The 16,981-nt window shown below is 38.0% G+C and overlaps 2 protein-coding genes and 1 pseudogene across 2 annotated transcripts in view; all 3 read right to left on the reverse strand.

The window, feature by feature from the left end:
- On the reverse strand, positions 253-1,420 carry LOC109130812 (annotated as a pseudogene).
- Positions 2,894-4,121, reverse strand: LOC104767663 (F-box protein At3g19890-like). Its single transcript, XM_010491656.2, is given in 2 exon segments — positions 2,894-2,977; positions 2,979-4,121. Coding segments are annotated over 2 exon segments (1,227 nt in total).
- The window catches only part of LOC104765863, a gene marked incomplete at its 5' end in the record, with an annotated part of 5,538 nt that continues 3,928 nt past the window's right edge, over positions 15,372-16,981 (reverse strand). The window contains 1 exon segment of the mRNA XM_010489641.2: positions 15,372-15,767. Within this exon segment, the coding sequence (XP_010487943.1) occupies positions 15,641-15,767 (127 nt within the window). The 3' untranslated portion in view covers positions 15,372-15,640.

Consider the following 16,981-nt stretch of genomic DNA (forward strand, 5'->3'; position numbering starts at 1 on the left):
TTTGATTAATAATAGATATGCTTCATCTTCAATCATATTTATGATATTTTTTTAATAAATGAAATCAGAGACACCATAATCTGTCTGTTTAATCAAAAAGTAACAAAATAATAATCGTCTAGTCATGTTCAAAGAACAATGCAAAAGTAAAGACAAAAAAAAATCGAATGAAAAGATAAATTAAGCTATCATCCTAAAATAATTAAGTTTTCTTGTTTCCTTTTGACCGGTAGCGATTAGACGTTGTTGTGTTTAGTTCTTTTTCATTCTCTTCCACTCTTTTATGTTGCTCTTCCACTTCCTGTTCCTCTCACGTCTTGCAATTGGGTCATCGATTTGCACTAAACTTGGAGCATAACAGCTAGAGCACATAAGTGGGGCATGAAATGTTTTAAATTTTCCATGAGTCACTTTTTTCAAGTATCCTTTATCTCCAATGATGTAAGATTAGTCGTTTTGTAGATGTCAGATTCAGCTAAATCAAAAACCACGGCGAGTTTCTTCTCAACGTCAATGAAGAAACAGCTATTTCCATAAAAATGAAAATCAAGACCAACCAGTGGCTTAATGTCAACTTTTATGAAGAGGGTCCACGACACATCATCGGGCACTATCTTAGTGGTAATCCAAACCTCAATCATAGATGTATGACATTGTTGATATAAAGCTGCTAGTTTCTCTTCTTTAACACAAGAAAAATTCCTCGAACCGAACGGCAAAAAATGAAATTTTCCAAATATTTCTGCTGTAAAATCAAAACAGATTAAGAAATAAGGGTCATCAGATGCATATCCTTCAGCTACTCTTCTTTCTCTTGTCCAAAAGTACGTATTCCCATTCTACCGATTCACCCAACTTATCACAATCAATATCCCATTTGGGAATGACAGTAAAAGTCCTCCATGAACTAGAGATGGATCGTAAATTTCGTAGTAGCCTTGGTTATTATTGAAAAACTTCAATATCTTGTGGTTCTTGTTCTTGTCATATCCTAGGGCATACGTGGATCGTGTTCTTGTTTTGAGATGGATCCACTTGGTTTGTCCCAGATACGGGTTCCAAATCACAAGCCTTGAGTTATCCATGGTGACACATAACAATAAACCGTCGCAGTGATAGATTTGAGATATCTGGACATGATTAATAAAATTACCTATCTCCTTTACTGATGGGTTAACGAATTCTTCATCACTTTCTTCGTGGAGGATTCCATGGAGATTGAACCTCATTGAACAAAGCTTATACTTCTTCATCATGAATCCTAGAAACTGATGCTTTGGTTCTCCTTTACATAGAATCCGTTTTTTGGATAAAGCGTTCCATCCTTTGCAAGTGGATCTCACTGCTCCAAGAGAAGTTATCGGTACCTTACACAATATCTCCTCACCAAATCCTGCGTAAGATCCGACAACATAGTCATTGTTTTCAAGTAAGTATGCAGAAAATTAGGGTTTACAACTTTCAAGCTTGCCCACTTTTTTTTACGACTAATATGTATATATGCTTTTTCTCGTAACCTAAAAACAAGTCTTAATTGCCCACAAAGTGCCTTTCAAAATAAGTTTCACTAAGATTGATATGGTAGTTTCATTAAATTAGTTTAATGGAAACTGCCGTATTTGTATTTTAAACTTTCCACAACTCAACAACCACATCAACCAAAGCTTATATAAAACCTTCAAAACTTCTAGATATCAAAACTCGCTTGTAGCCCACACTTAATTACTTGCCCGTTTTGATTGTCCAAGCTTGCCTTATCACCGTTGATTAATACACCTTAATATATTACTATGACTACTAGAGCTTTTTTTTAGTATTCATTGATTAATGATAGTTTTAGCACTAAATAGGAGGCAAACCCCGCTGTAACAGTCAGCAAAGACTCGGTCAGTGAAACTGCTTGAAGTCCCTGCGGAAACCTTAAGGGCATTTTGTGGTGGCTATCAGCGCGGAGAACAGCATGTGAACATTGTAAGAGACTGGAGGAATCATCCAAACCTTGTGTTAAAGGAGGAGGGAGAAGAAAAGGGTCACACAAATGCATATCGATCTACTTCATCCTATTCCTAAACAGAGGCCTCTCTTCTTCTGACATACATTAGATATGGAGATGATCGAGAGGTTCTTATGATGAAGAGCAGAGGGAAAACGGGAAAGATAAAGATTTTTTTGATGCATGTTTCTGCGTCGGAGATATCATCTGACGTTTGAAATGGAAGATCGGCATTGGTGATTATATTGAAATGGAAGATCGGCATTGGTGATATAAGAACAGATCATTTGCTTCTTAGCTTATATTGATGATTACTCAGAACTGAAGCTTTGTTTTGCAGTAGCACAGAATTTTACTGTTTTGTCTTGTTATTTTGGCGCACCTACAATCCTACATAAAGGGACACAAATTATTTTGTTTTGAGAAATTCTATCCTATATTTTTATTGGGAGAAGGAAGAAATTAGTGCAAGTGGAGAAGGACTTGTATTAAACTCGTGCCTGCATGAAATGAGTCTAAAGTTAATTTACATCTACTACATCACTTTGTATATATGATAATAGTTGATGTTGTCTATGTTAGATCGTCAACCATGTATATCTCTTTTCCTTAAACAAATGGAATCAGATCGAACACCAGTAGTATACTTGTATCAAAATCTGTTAGTTATGCCTGTAAGAAATTAGGCAGTAAAGAGGAAAGGACTAAGTTTCTGATTATCTAAAACTGTTTCAACCAAACGGAAACGAAATAGTTCTTGACTAGTCTTGTTCAAAGGACATTGCAAAAAGAAATAACAAAAACAAACAAACACTAATGAAAAGGAGATGCATGAAAAAGAAAAAAAAAGAAAGAAGAAGATTGTATTACTATTGTTGAGTAGTAGTACTCTCTTTCAACTTATGTTCTTCCTCTTCCTCTTCTTATCTTGCGTCGTTTTGCGTCCAGCATTTTGGTTGATTTGCACTCCTTCATTTTGGTTGATTTGCACTCCTTCATTTTGGTTGATATTCTCTAAACTTGGAACATAAGAGCCACAGCACAAAAGCGTGCTACGATACCCGTCCACCTCCACAGCTTCTCTAAGAGCCACTTTTCTCAAGTATCCCTTCTCTCCAACGACGTAAGCTGTGTGGTAACAGCGTTTCTTCTTGGTCCTTTTATCAGATTTCCCGTCTAAGTTAAAAACCACGGCAAGTTTCTTCTCTTCGTCAATAAAGAAACTGCCAGCTTCATCTTCACGTTGAAAACCAAACCTAATGAGTGGTTTCATATCAACTTTAAAAAACTTGCTCCACGACACCTCACTGGGCTCAATCTTAGTAGTTATCCAAACCTCCATCTCACGTGTATCCCAGCTCTGATATAACACCGCGAGTTTCTCTTTTCCAACACAAGAAATAGTCCCAATGTAGTTCCTACGATGCTTAAACGGCACATCAAGAAAGTCTTCAAACTTCTCCGTCGTAAAGTCAAAACACAGCAAGTAATCAACACGATACTTAGCTTTTACTCCTTTCTCTTTAGTCAAGAAGTAAGCATTTCCATTTAAGGCCACGCCGCGGTGGTAAGAATCTATTTCCCAGTCTGGGAGATGATCTAGTTCCCCCCATGATCCAGACTCGAGATTGTAAACTTTGTACTCGTAATAATCATCGTACAACCTCAAGATCTTGTGGCTCTTGTCCTTGTCGTAACCGAGAGCAAACATGTCTGTTTCATGGTAAGGTTCTTCGAGATGTATCCACCTGTTTTGACCCGAATACGGATTCCAAACCACGAGACTTGAGTTATCCCTTGCTACGCATAACACTAACCCATCGGAATAAAACACTTTAGAGATGTCGATTTGGTTATCAAAATTACCTCCGTTAATCTCCTTGATAGATGGACGAACAAAGTCTTCACCGAGTATTCCCTGGAGATTGAATGTCATCAACAAAAACCTATGGTCCATCACCAAGAACCCCAGAAACTGCTGCTTTGTTTCTGCGTTACACAAGAGCCGATCTTTGGATGAGGCGTTCCATTGTTTCCGAGTGGATCTTACTGCTCCTAGAGAAGTTATCGGAGCCCTACACAGTATCTCGTCTACCAACTCCTGCGAAAGATCAGACATCATCGTCATTGTTGTCAAATGGGAATTTAGGTTTTTTGTTTTTCCCCTTTCAACTTACACGGTTGCCCAATTCCCCTGTACGCCTCCACTCTCTTATATACGCGGCTATTAGATAAAGTTATATATATATATATATATTTTTTTTCTAATACGTTATCTAATCATTATATATGTATATTCAAATCATTAGCATTAGTGAATTACTCGATCGAGTCAGTATAATCAATCACATTTACTTCTGTGATTGTGTTAGTGGATCCCTATGACTGTATTAGTGGATCCTATAACTGCTCCTAAAGAAGTTGAAGGAACCGTAATTAGAGAGACTGCCGCCACTATAGATAAATAATTACAAATTAGGGATTTAAAAATAATTTCCCTCTAAATGTTTTTCCTTCTTTTTAATAACTTTCAAATTAAAAAGATATATAATGTGATTTCTTATCTTCAAACTTATATAGATAAATAAATTGAAATTAGTAAAACATGGAAACGTCCAAATGGAATGGACTACACTTCAACAAAAAGAGAAACAACTTTTTTTTTTTCACTCTATACAAAACATTTTTAACATATTCAATTAATGGACTACACTTCAAGGTAAGGCTGCAAAATGAAAAAAAAAAACAAAAGTTTCTCTCTCTTCTCTCTCTCAAATTTTCCAGAGAAAGAAACTAGTATCGGCGTTTTATTCCGCCATCTGCTTTGCTCCGACGAGGTAGTCCGATGGGTTAAACCAGCTTCAAACCATCCAACACCAGCTTCTTTTGCGGTTGTTTGGATTGGGTTTTGGTTTCGGCATGCGTTGGCCTCCTCGGCGATGTTATGTCCGGCTTTGGTTCCGGCATGCGTTGGTCTCCTCGGCGATGTTATGTTCGGCTTTGGTTCTGGCACGCGTTGGTCCCCTCGACGATGCTATGTCTGGCTTTGCTTCCGGCATGCGTTGGTCACCTCGACGATGCTATGTCCGGCTTTGATTCCGCTTTTGCATCCGGTTTATTCCGGTCAAGGAAAATATGGCTATGAATTATGGGATGCTCAATTCGAAGAAAGTTTCTAAGGGCTGTGCTTTGCCGGAAGAATATCAAGCTTCGACTTCAACTTGATGGGTCTCTATTTTATAGGATTTTAACCATGGTTTTCACACTTGTTTTGAGTCTTTTATTAGGTTCTAGTGTGTTTTTAGAGTCTTTTTAATCTTGTGTGAGTCTTTACAGGTTCTAGGTGACTTTAGAAGGAAACTGAATGTTTTGGAGATGAAAACAAGCATCTGAAGCTAATTTGGTGAAAACTGATCGAAATAGCAAGCAAATGATTTTCACACTTGTTTTGAGTCTTTTATTAGGTTCTAGTGTGTTTTTAGAGTCTTTTTAGTCTTGTGTGAGTCTTTACAGGTTCTAGGTGACTTTAGAAGGAAACTGAATGTTTTGGAGATGAAAACAAGCATCTGAAGCTAATTTGGTGAAAACTGATCGAAATAGCAAGCAGATAGAGCAAACAGAGAAAAGCATCCAGGATCGGCTGATCCGTATTCGGGATCGACCAGTCTCGTACCCAAAGCATGTTTTCCTTTTTCGTTTTAAACCGATTTTTAGGGTTTTATTTTGATATTTAAGTTAGAGGCACGGCTCCAGAGGCATAAGCTTTATTTTTCTGAGACTATTTTGTATTGAGAGCTGGGGAAAAAGATCTCTAATCCTTCTTGACACTTTGGAGAAGATTTCTAAACCCTATTTCTATTCTTTTGCAATTCAATTATGTTTTCTTCATATTTGATTTGTGGTTGCTGTTGTTCTATGTCTGAGTAGTATCTATGTTAGGTTTCGGGTTTCATAAGGGTTTCTATGATTAATTGATGCTAGGTTTGTTAGATTAGGGATTGATCTTATTGTTCTTTATCTATTGTTGATCTTAATGCTTAAGCTAGATTGATCACCTAGATTAAGATCTTAGGTTCAATTCATCGGGGCACCAAAAGTGTTGTTGAGTTGCTGGAAAAGAACTTAGATGAGCAAGGTGATCCTTAGCCAACGAAGGTTGAAGTTAAGGCACCTTGTGAACAGATTCAAACTTGAACTTATTGCTTGCTAGGATTGCTAGATTCAAACGACGATTTAGAATTTAATCAATTCCTTGCATAGATAACTAACGCTGCGACAATAGGTTAGTTTTACATTCGAGATTTGAGTTCAAGAATTGTGTTTAATGCATCCCTATCTAATTATCTAAATTCGTGATCGTAATCCCTAATGATTCCATGCACCCAATGTTTTCCTTTTTGATTTAAAAACAACTTATTTACTTTTTGTTTTTGATTTATTACTTGTTTCACAAATTTCCTATTTTGTCTTAGCTATATTTGATCTTGATAATTTCATAGTGCAATTGCTTGGTCCCTGTGGATTCGATCCTGAAGTGTTACAACGATACCACTAGATCGTGGTGGAGTACACATTAGGTTATTAATTGACCTGTTGATCAATTTGGCGCCGTTGCCGGGGACCAAAACGTTGCCTTTGAAATTTTAGATTCAAGTTTAGTCTAAGTTCTGTTTTATTTGTATTTACTAATTTGTTCTTGTGTTCTTTCTCTTGTGTTTTAGGTGCATGCAAACAAGGAGCCACAAGCCTACTGATTTGCGTAATCTGCGAAACGAAGAGTTAGCACAGCTTGAACGAGAGAACCGAAAAGCAAAAGCCCAGTCAGACACTATGGACGACAGAAACAACGCTGAAATTCGTCAACCTAACCCTCAAGAGGTTCTTGTTCCGCCTCCTCCTCCTGCACCACAAAGACAAGTTCCACAAGAGCAGAATGCAGCTGAGCTGAACCCACCATCAAGACGAACTACTTTGAGGGATGAAGAAGCTCACAACAGGCTATTTGCGAATCGATCTGCGATTCAACCTCCTACTCCTGCGAGACAAGATTATGAGATTAAGCATAGCCTGATCAATTTGGTCAAGAATCGTATGTTTAATGGATTAGCATCAGAGAGCCCTCTAGACCATATTGAAGCTTTTGAGAGATTGGCTAGTACTACAAGGTCTAATGGAGTTCCATATGATTATCTCATGTTGACTTTGTTCCAATTCTCTTTAGGAGATAAGGCTTTGAGATGGCTAAATCTCTTGGACCGAGGATCACTTACCACTTGGGCACATTGTAGAGCACAATTTCTGAACCACTTCTACACTAAGTCACGATCAGCTATGTTAAGGAGCAAGATCACTACCTTCTCAAAAGGTGGCACATAGTCTTTTTGTGAAGCGTGGGAGAGATTCAAGGAGTATATGAGGGACTATCCTCATCATGGCTTTTCACAAGAGAATCTTATGAACATCTTCTATGGAGTAATTGACCAAGAGTACCAGATGGCCCTTGATACCGCCATCAGAGGAGATTTTTCTACTAACACTGCCACAGAGGCAAACCTCTTGATCGAAAACCTTGCAGCGAGTAACAGCAATCATAGTCATGAGTATGATCGTTTTGTACGTGTTGTTAGCTCCATGAATACAGATGTTATTAAGAGTCTCACTGCCAAGGTAGACCTTCTTTTGAAGAGAGATCAGCAAGCTGTCAACATGTGCGATGGGCAGACAAGTGCGTATCAGAAAGTTGGAGTAAATTCCGGTTTTGAGGGAACAGAGGAGCTGAACTATGTAGGAGGACAAGGGAACTATCATAATCATGGGTTTAATCAGAATTATAGAAACCATCCTAATCTCTCTTACAGAAGCACCAACGTTGAGAATCCTCAAGATCAAGTGTATCCTCCACATAATCAACAAGGTAATTTCTCGCAAGGATTTCAGAACAAAGGTGCTGGATTTAATAACTCAAATGTCCAAGGATACCACGCTCCATCTACAGCTTCACAAGATAACAAACTCGAATTAATGATGCAAGCACTGCTGGAGAGCCATAAGAAAAGTTCTGCTGAGATTAATGTCAAGATTGATAGCATGTACAATGATTTGAATGGGAAATTTGAGAGGTTGAGTTCACGTGTTGATTCCATTGAAAAGAGAGTCTCTGCTATTTCTTCTAGCTCTAAGAATAAAGAGTCATGCAATGCTATCACACTCCTTGATGGGATCGAAGATGGGCTGAGTTGTGCTGTGATCAACTCATATTTGGCTTCCGCAGAGCCAGGATCGATCGGTCTTGGGCCTAGATCGACCAATCCTATTTATTCTGATATTTCGAGTATGATCCCCAGAGAAGTTGGATCGACCGATCCCCTATATAGATCGGCCGATCCGGTCGTTGTTGCAGAGTCTTTCTCAGAAAATTCCAGACTGACAGCTTCTTTTGTTGAACGACCGCTCCATGCTGCAAGGATGGGGATTTCCGACTCGACTACTCCTAATATGAATACCAAGGAATCACTTCATGTGGAACCAAAGCCCTATAGGCCACAAATTCTTTTTCCAAGAAGACATGAGAAGAAACCTCTGGATGAAAAAGTATGATCGGTACAAAGAAGTTATGAGAGAGTTCACCGCTAACATTCCTTTTACAGAGGCAGTAAAGCATATCTCTTTGTTTAAGAAGGTTTACAATGATGTTGTGGTTGAAGAAAAGGATTTGGTGGAGGTTAAGGCGTTTTTTGCTCGAGAGAAGAGCATTCATGCTCCAGTTTTGAAAAGACTACCAAAGTTAGAGGATCCAGGAAAATTTGTTGTTCCATGCTCCATCCTAGGAGTGAACTTTGAGGACTCCCTTTGTGACACTAGATCCAGTGTGAACGTAATGTCTAAGGCTGTTGCAGAGAGGTTGGGGATTGATGATATGAAGGCTTCTCAGGTCTCTCTAAAGTTTGCAAATGCTGTCACCACGACTCCACAAGGCTTCATTAATAATTTAGATGTTCGAGTTGGGAGTTGCTTGGTTGCTACAGATTTTCATGTTGTGGAAATGAGCGAAGGTTCTGTTATGCCTTTGATTCTTGGGAGACCTTTCCTAGCAACAGTAGGAGCAGTTGTTGACTTGCCTAATAAGAGGATCACTTTCTCTAACATTGATGATAAAATCTTCTACAACGCAATCACTGCAAATGAAGCTATACGACATGGCTCTTGTCTAGTTGTAGAACATGAGAAGAAGGTGGATGTCATGATAATGGGAGAGAGTGCTGATAAGAATGAGGTCAACGAAGTCCTGGATGGAGACACTCATTCTTCTGAGAAAAGGTCTAAGAGGGTTAAGAAGAGAGACAAGCCGAGGATAGAGAGAGTAATACCAGATCTTCACATAACCTTGGTACCCCAGAAATATTTTAGAGACACCATTGAGTACAAGGTGAAGTGTAAAGGAATATCTCGGCCTTTCTCTAAAGTTAAAGCCATCCTTACTCCAGAGTTTAAAGAAAAATGCCAAGAAGCAATGGATGGTATGCTGCAAAAGACTTTGGAGCTTNATGATGTTGTGGTTGAAGAAAAGGATTTGGTGGAGGTTAAGGCGTTTTTTGCTCGAGAGAAGAGCATTCATGCTCCAGTTTTGAAAAGACTACCAAAGTTAGAGGATCCAGGAAAATTTGTTGTTCCATGCTCCATCCTAGGAGTGAACTTTGAGGACTCCCTTTGTGACACTAGATCCAGTGTGAACGTAATGTCTAAGGCTGTTGCAGAGAGGTTGGGGATTGATGATATGAAGGCTTCTCAGGTCTCTCTAAAGTTTGCAAATGCTGTCACCACGACTCCACAAGGCTTCATTAATAATTTAGATGTTCGAGTTGGGAGTTGCTTGGTTGCTACAGATTTTCATGTTGTGGAAATGAGCGAAGGTTCTGTTATGCCTTTGATTCTTGGGAGACCTTTCCTAGCAACAGTAGGAGCAGTTGTTGACTTGCCTAATAAGAGGATCACTTTCTCTAACATTGATGATAAAATCTTCTACAACGCAATCACTGCAAATGAAGCTATACGACATGGCTCTTGTCTAGTTGTAGAACATGAGAAGAAGGTGGATGTCATGATAATGGGAGAGAGTGCTGATAAGAATGAGGTCAACGAAGTCCTGGATGGAGACACTCATTCTTCTGAGAAAAGGTCTAAGAGGGTTAAGAAGAGAGACAAGCCGAGGATAGAGAGAGTAATACCAGATCTTCACATAACCTTGGTACCCCAGAAATATTTTAGAGACACCATTGAGTACAAGGTGAAGTGTAAAGGAATATCTCGGCCTTTCTCTAAAGTTAAAGCCATCCTTACTCCAGAGTTTAAAGAAAAATGCCAAGAAGCAATGGATGGTATGCTGCAAAAGACTTTGGAGCTTAAGTTGACGAATTGGAGAGATTGTTCTGATATGAGTTCTCATCCTCCCATCACTTGACACCTGAAACTACGGTCAAGCTATAGACCTTAAACAAGCGCTTATGGGAGGCAACCCATAGGGTTTGTGTTGGCTTATCCTTAAATTTTTATTTGTCTTAGGATTTTGGTTTTGTTTTTAGGATTTATTATGGTGAAATCACGTCCAATGTTAAGTGTTTTCAGGAACAGGTTCCAAACGCAGAAGATGCGAAATTTTTTGTTCCAAGAGCTTCAGATCGGTCGATCCTCCTTAAAGATCGGTCAATCCCGGTGGTTTTCTGCGGGTGTCTCTAAGTTCAATAATGTTGCAGATCGGTCGATCTCACCCTGAGACCGATCGATCCCCACCCTTGCCAACACCACTCCAACACCAGATGCGAGATCACCGGTTTTTGTTTCTTGTCCTTACTTTTTCTTTTTCAATTTTCTTTGTCGGATTCGTTCTTTTCTTGGTTTTGCTTTCACACCGAGACGGTGTGAAGTAAGTCCGGGGGAGGGATGTCTCCAAGTTACTAATGTCGTTTTCTTTGGTTGTTTCCTTTTGATTTTTCGAGTCTTTGAGTCATTTTCTTATTTTTATCGAGTCTAATAAAAATTTTTGGGAAACTATGATCATTTCTAGGAATATTTTGCTTTGAACTAACACTCTTATGATTGCTTTAGTACTTTTGATTTTTGAATGAAGCTTCGAATGAACATGAGTAGTCTCAACACGCTCCAAAAGACCCTCACCAAAGAGAACACTAAGATGATTCGATGTTGTCTCTAGCTTTGTAAGGACTTAACCGGATTTAACTTCTTGCCGTGGGACTTGGTACACATCGGACAAGACTCCTCCCTTAAGCCTTACAAGACATGCATCTCCTCACAAATTATGCTTCCCCTCTCTCTTCCCTTCACTACTCAATAAATAAAATAAAAAAAAAGAAAAGTAAAGAAGAAAGAAAGAAAGAAGAAGATGATTTAGGTAATAAAGAAGTGAACCGAGGGTTGTGCGTAAACCCGTGCATCCTTCAGAATTCATGGAAACCTGTCCGTAAGAAAAGAACAAGGGATTGATAAAAAAAAATACAATGATACCCTAGAAAATTAGGGAGAAATCAATCCTTTGGAAGTGAGAAAAGAGAGAGGAAAGGGAGCATATGTAGGAAGTCTTGGGCATTAAAAGGTTGAAGGAGTCAATAAGTTCAGTGATCGATATTCCCTCGGTGAGACCACACATTTTCACTAATCTGATTTAGAGAGACAACAATGGGGATGCGGAAGGTTCTTTAAGGTTGTGGAGTTCAGAGTAGGGAGTGTTGATCCTAATCATGGGCAGAGTACAAAAGTAGTTCTTAATTTGATTTGATGAAGAGTGCAAAGCAGCGGTTTCCAAGATTATGTGAGTTTCCACTTTCAAACATTTTCTTTGTTCCTGAANCGATGTTGTCTCTAGCTTTGTAAGGACTTAACCGGATTTAACTTCTTGCCGTGGGACTTGGTATACATCGGACAAGACTCCTCCCTTAAGCCTTACAAGACATGCATCTCCTCACAAATTATGCTTCCCCTCTCTCTTCCCTTCACTACTCAATAAATAAAATAAAAAAAAAGAAAAGTAAAGAAGAAAGAAAGAAAGAAGAAGATGATTTAGGTAATAAAGAAGTGAACCGAGGGTTGTGCGTAAACCCGTGCATCCTTCAGAATTCATGGAAACCTGTCCGTAAGAAAAGAACAAGGGATTGATAAAAAAAAATACAATGATACCCTAGAAAATTAGGGAGAAATCAATCCTTTGGAAGTGAGAAAAGAGAGAGGAAAGGGAGCATATGTAGGAAGTCTTGGGCATTAAAAGGTTGAAGGAGTCAATAAGTTCAGTGATCGATATTCCCTCGGTGAGACCACACATTTTCACTAATCTGATTTAGAGAGACAACAATGGGGATGCGGAAGGTTCTTTAAGGTTGTGGAGTTCAGAGTAGGGAGTGTTGATCCTAATCATGGGCAGAGTACAAAAGTAGTTCTTAATTTGATTTGATGAAGAGTGCAAAGCAGCGGTTTCCAAGATTATGTGAGTTTCCACTTTCAAACATTTTCTTTGTTCCTGAATTTTTGTCTGTTCTTGCTTGAGGACAAGCAAAGATTCAAGTCCGGGGGAATTGATGTGTCAGTATTTTATAAGATTTTAACCATGGTTTTCACACTTGTTTTGAGTCTTTTATTAGGTCCTAGTGTGTTTCTAGAGTCTTTTTAGTCTTGTGTGAGTCTTTACAGGTTCTAGGTGACTTTGGAAGGAAACTGAATGTTTTGGGGATGAAGACAAGCATCTGAAGCTATTTTGGTGAAGACTGATCGAAATAGCAAGCAGATAGAGCAAACAGAGAAAAGCATCCAGGATCGGCTGATCCGCATTCGGGATCGACCAGTTCCGTACCCGAAGCAAGTTTTCCTTTTTCGTTTTAAACTGACTTTTAGGGTTTTATTTTGATATTTAAGTTAGAGGCACGGCCTCCAGAGGCATAAGCTTTATTTTTCTGAGACTATTTTGTATTGAGAGCTGGGGAAAAAGATCTCTAATCCTTCTTGACACTTTGGAGAAGATTTCTAAACCCTATTTCTATTCTTTTGCAATTCAATTATGTTTTCTTCATATTTGATTTGTGGTTGTTGTTGTTCTATGTCTGAGTAGTCTCTCTGTTGGGTTTCGGGTTTCATAAGGGTTTCTATGATTAATTGATGCTAGGTTTTTTAGATTAGGGATTGATCTTATTATTCTTCATCTATTGTTGTTCTTAATGCTTAAGGTAGATTGATCACCTAGATTAAGATCTTAGGTTCAATTCATCGGGGCACCAAAAGTGTTGTTGAGTTGCTGGAAAAGAACTTAGATGAGCAAGATGATCCTTAGCCAATGAAGGTTGAAGTTAAGGCACCTTGTGAACAGATTCGAACTTGAACTTATTGCTTACTAGGATTGCTAGATTCAAACGACGGTTTAGAATTTAATCAATTCCTTGCATAGATAACTAACGCTGCGATAGTAGGTTAGTTTTACATTCGAGATTTGAGTTCAAAAATTATGTTTAATGCATCCCTATCTAATTATCTAAATTCGTGATCATAATCCCTAATGATTCCCTGCACCCAATATTTTCCTTTTTGATTTAGAAACAACTTATTTACTTTCGGTTTTTGATTTATTACTTGTTTCACAAATTTCCTATTTTGTCTTAGCTATATTTGATCTTGATAATTTCATAATGCAATTGTTTGGTCCCTGTGGATTCAATTCTGAAGTGTTACAACGATACCTAGATCGTGGTGGAGTACACATTAGGTTATTAATTGACTTGTTGATCACAACTTCTAGTCGGAAGAAATCTCAAGATCTAGAGAATCAATCAAGGCTTGGAAGTTCAAAAAAGTGCAAGAAGATCTGATATTCATAAAAAATCCGATTTTATGGTATCGTGGAGAAGATTCAAGCAAAAAAGAACTGAATCATGTATCCTCAGTAAGAATCAGAGGAGATTCAGGTTCTGATTTGAGAATCATTAAGTTCTTCATATGTTTATCATAACATTCCATCTGTGTCTCTCTTTTTCCGGCGAATGATTCGTAGCGTAGACAAGACGGTGATGACGAGCTGCAGATGTGTCGATGAAGCTCGTGAGGCAAGCTGCCATGTTCGAGAGATGTGTCATTGAGCGTTTTAGTTGTCTTAGTATAAAGGTTTCCTTGTTGGACTTGATTTTGGTTTCAGGTCCAGTTAAAAATAATGGCCCATGTTTATCTTGGTTTATGCATAACCAAGCTTTGTACGTTTTTCTTTACTTTAATAATAGCACACCAGTTGACAAAAAAAAAAAGGTAAAGCTGCAAATGGATGTCATTTTTAGATGAAAAATAGTTTCTTAAGAATTTAGAATCGATTATTCATCTCTTTCATTTTCAATGCGGTGAAAGAGAAAAATATGAAAAATAAATTCATTGACTCTAATGGAGATGAACAAGATGAAAGCTATTTATCTTTTTTTTTTCATCAAACTATGTTCGTTCCATTCATTTAAAGGATACCCCATTTACAGCCAAGATTTGAGACCTTTGATATTGGAGATTTAACTAATATTTAACATGTTCGATTGTTCGGGTCTTCGACTCAAGAAACTTATGGACCTAATTAAGCTCAATATCTTTTAGTTAACTATAACCTTGTATTTTAAACCATAAACATATCCCAAAGCCCCTTCATTCAAGGTTTTAAATAACCTCAAGATTACCAGCTGATCTATTTTAAATCACAAGTCGTAGTCATGGTTACTCATCTAGCTAGTCACCTTAGTGATTAATTTTATCGTCGAACTTGCCTCAAAGCTTGTTTTCTCTAGTTATATCAATGAATCTAAGTAAATTTTAGTTTGGTGCTAGAGGCTAAAAACTTATGTTTTAGAAAAACGGGTTGCCATCCTTAGCTTTTGGTTAACAAAACTCCAATCATTGCATGACAAAAAAGAAGAAAAGAGAATAAAAGAACGAAAAGGGGATAACGCAAGAAACGTAGAAGGAATCTCGTTGATACCTTTTGGCCGATAGAACAAGACTCGTTGATTTGCTAAATGGGCGACCATACAGACATTCTCAACATAATTAACTCCAAGATTCACTTCCATTTTCTCTAATGACGTTACCCGTTTGGAACTCCACGATTCGATTTATTACATATACAAGAGTCATATTCATCGAAAATCTTCAAGAAAGATCACACTTGCTAGTCTGTCAAGTTCTAGGTTGATCCACATGGTTATTCCCATATACTGGTTCCAAACCACGAGCCTAGCGTTGTCCCAAACCAATAAGCCGTCGTAACGAAAGAGTTTAGATGTATCAACTTGATTGAATACAGATTTACATATAAAAAATGGAAACTTTTTGTTACTTAGTAAAACGGGAAATCCTGTATCGGAAAGCAAATTTGCTTTGTAGCAAACGCATACCAACAAGAGTAACACAGTTGTTTTTCTTTTCTAATATTTGTTCTGTACATAACCTCTAATACTTGGGAGGCTCATATAGTTTCCACTTTCCAATAGTCTTCCACTACTTTTTTGTCCTAACCAAACGATTTAAATTTATGCAGAATCTCAAACCCCAAACCACATTATCTTTTCTTTTCTCTCTAGAAATGCAGAATAAGAAGAAAAGAAAAGGGTTGAATATGAATACATACTACAAGCTATTGCTCTCAACAGGTTGCACCTGTAGGCCTCCTCCTCTGTCATCGTTCACCAACTTTTTTAGGGATCGGTATTGCAGCCGCACATTGTCTCCGCTTTCGACAATCTTTAATAGATACCTGTTATTGTAAAACAAATGAAATGGATTAGTTTGAGAGTAATAACTCGAGCGTCACCTATCAAGCATAGTTTTGTTTCAGATCTTATAGATCATAGAGTAATAGTTACCAGCCATTGAGACATTGAGATGTCACGATTGCTTCTTTTCCAACAAACTTTTCCGGGGTTCTCCGGTTGCCCTGCAATTGAAAATGCGTTCCATAACACGCAAGAACCAAATTATATGATGGAAGAAATTTATGCATCAGATTCCTAGATAGAAAATAATGGCCTACCTTAATGAGCACTTTTTCATTTACAGAAAATGGATAATGCACCACTCGATGCACTCCGTCATCCGTAGCTGGATCTCCATTTTCCTGCAAGAAGAAATTTGGCATCACGTAGTAACTTTTATCAGAGGTGCATCAACAACATAAGCTTAAGCTAACCAGAAAACAGATGATGATGCATGCTGATAAGTTTGAAGATAGTAACTATGTAATAGGACACCACAAAAGATCCACAAAAGTAATTAGTTATATAGAGCAGTGTCAGATCATCTCACCACATCCATTTGATCACTCATTTCTTTTCTACGCCTCCTCATGGCTGCGTTGTGGAAAAGCCTTTTATCATCCTGTTGCTTTATAGCAGAAGCGGCAGCTCTAAGTGCTATGTGTTTGATATTAAAAAAAGGAATACGGTTAGGACTTTTTATTGATGTTAAACCCCAAAAACTTTCGTAGATCAATTAATATACTGAGGAACACAAATAAGAAGAGAATGAATTTTATAGGAATTACCATGGTTAGGAACCAGAGACCCAGGCTCGATTTCTGCATTGCAGAGCGTACATCTAGACTGTGCATAAGATAACTGTGGTTACTAAATATTCTTGGTATATAGGAAGAACCATCACATGAGACTAGCATATTAATACAATCAAAGGAAACTAGTACCAACCATTTCAAGGACTCTTCTAAGCATAAGGCCACCAAACGAATGTCCACAAGAGACCACCATTGCATCTTCAAGAAAAGCACCACTAACATCAAAGAGTTTGCAATAGACAAGTTAGAACTTAGAACGTTGTTTTCACTGTACTGTCTTCACAAAATTACATCAACGGAACAAAAAGGTGGAAAATAATTGAACATTTTATACAGCTCATGGAGCTAGGAACAAAAGATAACCAAATCATGTCTTCAGTGTATGTCTACAATCTGGCACG

This window comes from Camelina sativa, chromosome 19 (genome assembly GCF_000633955.1).
Source record: "Camelina sativa cultivar DH55 chromosome 19, Cs, whole genome shotgun sequence".
NCBI classification, from domain to species: Eukaryota; Viridiplantae; Streptophyta; class Magnoliopsida; order Brassicales; family Brassicaceae; genus Camelina; species Camelina sativa.